The sequence below is a fragment of the Panthera uncia genome (assembly GCF_023721935.1).
Source record: "Panthera uncia isolate 11264 chromosome B3 unlocalized genomic scaffold, Puncia_PCG_1.0 HiC_scaffold_1, whole genome shotgun sequence".
Lineage (NCBI taxonomy): Eukaryota > Metazoa > Chordata > Mammalia > Carnivora > Felidae > Panthera > Panthera uncia.
This window is the reverse complement of record NW_026057582.1, coordinates 531,750-537,749: the sequence shown is the minus strand read 5'-3', so window position 1 is coordinate 537,749 and position 6,000 is coordinate 531,750. Positions and strand designations below refer to the sequence as shown.

General features: G+C 68.0%; 1 protein-coding gene across 1 annotated transcript in view; it reads left to right on the top strand.

The window, feature by feature from the left end:
- Positions 1 to 6,000, top strand: part of PACS2 (phosphofurin acidic cluster sorting protein 2) — a 55,918-nt gene that overhangs the window by 41,296 nt on the left and 8,622 nt on the right. Inside the window, exons 12-18 of the mRNA XM_049611993.1 lie at positions 635 to 777; positions 1,620 to 1,752; positions 2,005 to 2,109; positions 2,266 to 2,372; positions 2,954 to 3,108; positions 3,536 to 3,646; positions 3,946 to 4,054. Of these exons, the coding sequence (XP_049467950.1) occupies positions 635 to 777; positions 1,620 to 1,752; positions 2,005 to 2,109; positions 2,266 to 2,372; positions 2,954 to 3,108; positions 3,536 to 3,646; positions 3,946 to 4,054 (863 nt within the window). The remainder of the gene's footprint in view (positions 1 to 634; positions 778 to 1,619; positions 1,753 to 2,004; positions 2,110 to 2,265; positions 2,373 to 2,953; positions 3,109 to 3,535; positions 3,647 to 3,945; positions 4,055 to 6,000) is intronic.

Below are 6,000 nucleotides of genomic sequence, written 5' to 3'. Positions count from 1 at the left end.
CCCACCCTGGGAGATGGTCGGGGCTCCCCTGGATTCACCCCCACCCTGGGGGATGGTCAGGGATCCCTGGATTCACCCCCACCCTGGGGGATGCTCAGGGATCCCCTGGATTCACCCCCATCTCAGGGGACTTTCAGGACTCTCCTGGATTTATCCCCAGGCAGAGGATCAGTCAGGGTTCCCCTGATTTGCTTCGATCCTGGGTGACAATCAGGGCCCCCTGGATTCACCTCTACCCTCAGGAGACGGTCAGGACCCCCCAGATCACTGGGGACAGTGGGTGTCCCCCTGCTTTGCTGTCAGCATAGACACTGTGAACGCTGGGTTCTGGCCCCTGTTCTCTCATGGAGGTTCTCAAGGAAGATGTCTGGGACCAGAGGGCAGGTTTTAGGGAGATTTGGAGGAGGTTTGGTGCTGGTCTCCCCAGCAGCTGAGACCAGGAGCCCTGTGGTTGGATGTGGGGGTCAGCTCGGCTCCCCAGGCCAGCGTGTCCATACCATGTGCAGAAAGTTGCGAACCCAAAAAAGGCCCAGACACCTCCACCCAAACCAGGGACTTGCCGAGTGTGAGGCCGGCCCTCGGGAGGCCCCCACAGGGTGCGCATTCCCAACGAGCCTCCTTCTCTGCACATCAGAGCACCCCCGCCCCTGGGGAGCAGCCTGCACAGCCGGAGGACAGCCCGGAGGTGGAGACCTCCGCCCTAGACATGTTCACCGAGAAGCTGCCGCCCAGCGGGCGGATCACCAAGACGGAGTCCCTCGTCATCCCCTCCACCAGGTGACAGCATGCCCTGGGGAGGCCGTTGGCCGGGCATTGCCCACGTGGGCCGGTGTGGTGGGCAGGGCCCCGTCTGACCAGATGAGAGTCACTTAGAAGCACAGAGATCTCAGCCCACCCGGGGGTCCACAGTGGACCCCTTGCACCCTGTCTGCAGCCAGCAGTCCTGCTGGGGCTGAGGTGTGGTTCCTGTGGCCGTCTCACGTTTTCTGCCACCTGTACCTCGTGGACCTGTGTGACACCAGATGCCGGTGTGGGAGGGGGTGCCCAGTGCCATCAAGCTCAGGAGCCCCCAGATAGTGGCTCCAGGTCCAACACTGGAGCCCCGGGGGGGGGGGCCTGGACCCTGCCTCTCAGAGCCATCGAAGTGGGGGTCTGAGTTGCAGCTTTGCATGGGAAGACACTCTCACAGGCTGTCTCACCTGCCCCCCCCACCATCTTGGTCAGTCTGGGGGTCGTCTCTGTGCCCCTCCCTGTGATGTGCCCTTCCTCACCCTGGGCACCTAGCCGAACTCCCAGCCGCGGTCGGCCTTGTGCCTGCACCACGGCCAGAACCCCCGTTCCCACCCCAGGATGTCCCTCTGTAGGGCGGCCAGGCCCCGGAGGGACAGCGGGGCTGCTGTGGTGCCCCCACCCCTTCTCTGCTTGCACACGTTTAATCGGGCCTCATGCCGGGTTTAAAGCACGTGCGTGTGTGCTCGTGGCCTCCACACTCACCCCACAGATGAGCCCCTCGCCCGCCACCCGCCCCACGTGAATCCACCACAGTCCCACCGCTGAGAGCCCCCTTCCCTGGGCAGTGAGCGCGTGGGCCTGCCCCAGCCTGTCCTGGTCCCCCACAGGTCCGAGGTGAAGCAGGCTGGCCGCCGGGGCCGCAGCACATCCCTGAAGGAGCGGCAGCCGGCCCGGCCACAGAACGAGCGGGCCAACAGCCTGGACAACGAGCGCTGCCCGGACACGAGGAGCCAGCTGCAGGTGCGTCTCCAGGAGAGGCCACGGACACCTCCGACCCCCCCGGGCCGGGCAGCTCGAGGGCGGGATCTGACCGACCCGCGGTGTCTACAGCCCAGTGACCTCTGTCCAGAGCAGAGCCAGGTTCCTGAGCAGGAACGGGACCGGGCTGTCCTTCCTCCCCCTTCCCGGGTGGCCGCTGGGGCAGGGGTCAGCTGGGCGGGCGACGGGACGCGGCGCCCTTCCCACCTGGTGTGGACGGGCCTGTGTCTGCAGATCCCCAGGAAGACCGTGTACGACCAGCTAAACCACATCCTCATTTCTGACGACCAGCTACCTGAAAACATCATTCTCGTCAACACCTCCGACTGGCAGGGGCAGGTGGGGAGGGGCGCTGTCCTTTCTGGGGGGGGGGGGGGGGGGGGCGGGGGTGTCCTCCCTGCGGGGGCGGAGAGCATGTCCCCAGTCCTTGCGAGGGGTGGAGCTGACAGCGAGTGTGGGTGGAGCTCTGAGGCTCCGCCCGCCCCTCGCTCCCAGTTCCTGTCGGAAGTCCTGCAGAGACACGCGCTCCCCGTGGTGTGCACGTGCTCCGCGGCTGACGTGCAGGCGGCCTTCAGCACCATCGTCTCTCGGATACAGAGATAGTGAGTCCAGCTGCCACACGTGTGGCAGCCGGGTGTCTGTCGGGGTCCCTGCGCCCCAGCCTTGCCTGTGGCTCTGCCCTGGGGGCTGCGGGCGGGTTCCAGATGTGCCCGCCCACAGGCTCCCCACGGCCCCATCCTCTGTCCAGATCTGGGCGCTGGTGGGAGTTCCTGCGGTGCAGGGGGGCTCCTGGCAGAGACCCACCATCGGGGGCCTCCTGGGTGTGGCCAGCAGGACCCCCCCCCCCGCCCAGGGGGCACGGTGCTCCTGCTGTCTGGGGGTCCTGGGTGTCGCCCCACCCCCCCCGGGGCGCAGGGGGCACGGTGCTCCTGCTGTCTGGGGGTCCTGGGTGTCGGCCCCCCCCCCCGGGGCGCAGGGGGCACGGTGCTCCTGCTGTCTGGGGGTCCTGGGTGTCGGCCCACCCCCCCCCCCCGGGGCGCAGGGGACACGGTGCTCCCTTCGTCCTGAGCGGTGTGTGCCCGGGGCCCTGGGGACACCCCTCGGGCGCAGCGGGGTGGTCCTGGCAGCAGGGACGGCGCCCTGAGGCCTCTGTCCCCTCTGTGTCCTGCCCTCGGGGCCTCAGCTGCAACTGCAACTCCCAGCCCCCGACCCCCGTGAAGATCGCCGTGGCGGGCGCGCAGCATTACCTCAGCGCCGTGCTGCGGCTCTTCGTGGAGCAGCTGTCCCACAAGACGCCCGACTGGCTGGGCTACATGCGCTTCCTCATCATCCCGCTGGGTGAGGGGCTCGCGGGCGGGCTGGGTCCTCATCGTCCCGCTGGGTGGGGGGCTCGCGGACGCCGTGGGGGGCGATGCGCCACACGCGCCCCTCTCGTGCCGGCCCCGCACGCGCCTCACGCGATGCTGTCGTCACAGATAGGGTGGGGGTGGTCACGAGGCCTTTTACGTCATCAAACCCTGGGTGACCGCACTCTTCGTTTTTGCTTACGCGATTTCGTTTTATGACCAAATCCGTAAGCGTCAGCGCGTCGGAAAGTGCTGGATCCTGGGGGGAGACTCATTGGCGCCCGAGCCCCGCTTGTGGTCTGCAGGACGCCCCCCGGCCCGTGGGGAGGGCTCTGGTGGGGCCGCACGGCACGTCTGTCCGGGTGGAGGCCGCAGACTCCGTGGCCTGACCCCCCCCCCCCCCACCCCGTGGCTCGCAGGCTCCCACCCCGTGGCCAGGTACCTGGGCTCCGTGGACTACCGCTACAACAACTTCTTCCAGGACCTGGCCTGGAAAGACCTGTTCAACAAGCTGGAGGCCCAGAGCGCCGGTGAGGCCCGGGGTGAGGGTGAGCTGGCGGGTGAGGCCGCGAGGCCTCCCCGCCCCCGCCGCGCCTCTGTGAGAAGCAGCTGGGTGCCCTCCTCTGTCCACCGGGGCCCGGGGCGGGGGCTCCTGGGGACCTGGAGCGGCCTTGCTGCCCTTGCCCGGGACCCCTTGAGCGGGGAGGGCAGAGGGCCCCCTCTGGCGCCCTCAGCATGGCCACTGCTCCTGGGCCGGGCCCGGGGCAGACAGGTGGAGCGGGGGGAGAGGCGCGGCACCCCACGGACCCTGCCCGGCTTCCTCCTGCAGCGCAGGACACGCCGGACATCGTGTCGAGGATCACGCAGTACATCGCGGGTGCCAACTGCGCCCACCAGTTGCCCATCGCGGAGGCCATGCTGACCTACAAGCAGAAGAGGTACCTCGTTGGGCCCCGGGCCGGGCAGGCCGTGGCCGGGGCTGGAGGCGGAGGGTGGGTACCGGTGCACCCGGCTCCACGCCGCAGACACGGGCCGCCGTGGCTGCGGCTCTCGGCCCCCCGGGCAGCACGCCCGGGGCTCCTCGGGGTGGCCTTCAGGGACCAACCCGGCTGGGCTTGGGGGAGGCCTCGGGTGGGCCCGGCAGCCCCAGGCCCTCCTCCGTATCGGTCAGAAGAAGGCAGTCTGGTGTTTTCCATCTCGTATGTTGGAATTTCTCACCGTGAAGGGTCAGAGGCGGCGGTCACGCCGCCCAGCCCTAGCAGCGACCTGCTTGCTGGAACACAGGCACAGGCTCCTTCGACTGCCCGGCTTCCCGGCCGGCAGACGGTTCTCGCCCTGCCCCGGGGCAGGACGCCGGGCAGCAGCGGGCGCTGGGGCTGAGGGCGGGCAGAGGTCTGGCTGCCAGGCCCAAGTGGGCGAGGGCCAGGGCCCGGGAGGTGGGGAGGTGGGCTGCAGGGCGGGCCCCGCAGACCGCAGCGTCTCTGCCTGGTGTCCGAGGGGCGCGGGACGGCCCTCCCGAGGGGTCTGCCCGCAGCTCCGGCTCTTCCTGAGCGAGGGCCGTGCCGTCCCCAAGCTGCACCTGCAGGCACGTCCTGTCCCTCAGCACAGTAACGTGTCTGTGTTTTCTCTCTTGGTGGCTTTCTGAAAAGGAAAAAGAACTTTCATTTTGACTTTACCCTCAGGTACTGCTGTCCCTGGGTCTGCACTCCGTCCCCTGTCCCCAGGCTGGTCTTTAGGGCTGTTTAGCAGCGTGAGCAGGTGGGGTGCGTCACTTACCCTCCAGCCACCTCTCTGTGGGCCGGGGAGGGGCGGCGCCTTGCCAGGCAGGGCCCCCCAGCTGGGCAGCAGGCAGGTGGCCGCCCCCACCCCGGTCAGGACTTTGCTCTCGGGCCCCCACCCGGTTGAAGGAACCAAGACATCGGGCTGGACAGGCTTTCCTCTGTCCGTTTCAGTCCAGAGTCTGAGCTGAAGACGTGGCCACGTTTAGCCCCTCAGTGAGCACCTGTGTTTCTGAAGCCACGCTGGCCCCACCTCTCAAATTAGAAGCAGGTGCATGGGGTACCACCACGAGACACTGTCCACTGATGCCACATCAGCCGCATGCGGGCCTCCTTATCGGCTCAGTGTATTTGTGAACCTGGCTCGCGGGCTCCCCCCATCCCCTGCAAGGACAGCATGAATGCTGATCCTGCAGGCGGGGTGTCCAGGCAGAAGGGTGGGGGGCCTGCCCTGGGGTGGCACGCACTCGGAGCCTCGCCCTGGCCTGGGCCCCGGGGCTGCGGACAGCACAGAGGGTTTCCCAGCCGACTCTTGTGGCTGAACTGGACGGGTGGCCAGACCACTAAGACCCCCTATGTGCAATGAAGGGCTTCCCCCCCACCCCCAGGTGGCTCCACCCTCTGAAAACCTGCACGTTGGGAGCCAAACACCGGGACCTGCCTAGAGCTGCCATTTCATTTGGGGCCCCCTTTCCTGTCCTGGCGGCCTGCCTGCCAGGTCCCTCCCCTGGGACCCTGTTCCCACCCCGGGTCTTGGGTTCTTTCTCTCCTGGGAAAGCCCAGCCAGGGCAGGGTCACCGGGCTCTAGGCAGCGCTCCTGCTGAACCCCGAGACAGACCAGGAGGAGGGGTCTGAGCCCCCACGTTGTCCTGCTAAACAAGCCTTTGTGACTAAAGAAAGGCCAGCCGCGGCGTGCCCGCCGACCGCCGCAGAAGCCCGCAGCCTGCTTCGCTGCCTGGCCACAGCGTCTCGTCTCTCCCACGCTGGCTCCTCTGAGCCTCAAGCCAGGGCTTTAGGGAACCCTGGCCCTCGTCCCATGCCTTCTGCCCCCACCTGTGCGTCACAGTGGTGACACCGGCACCTGGGGTGGGGGCTCCAGACACCCT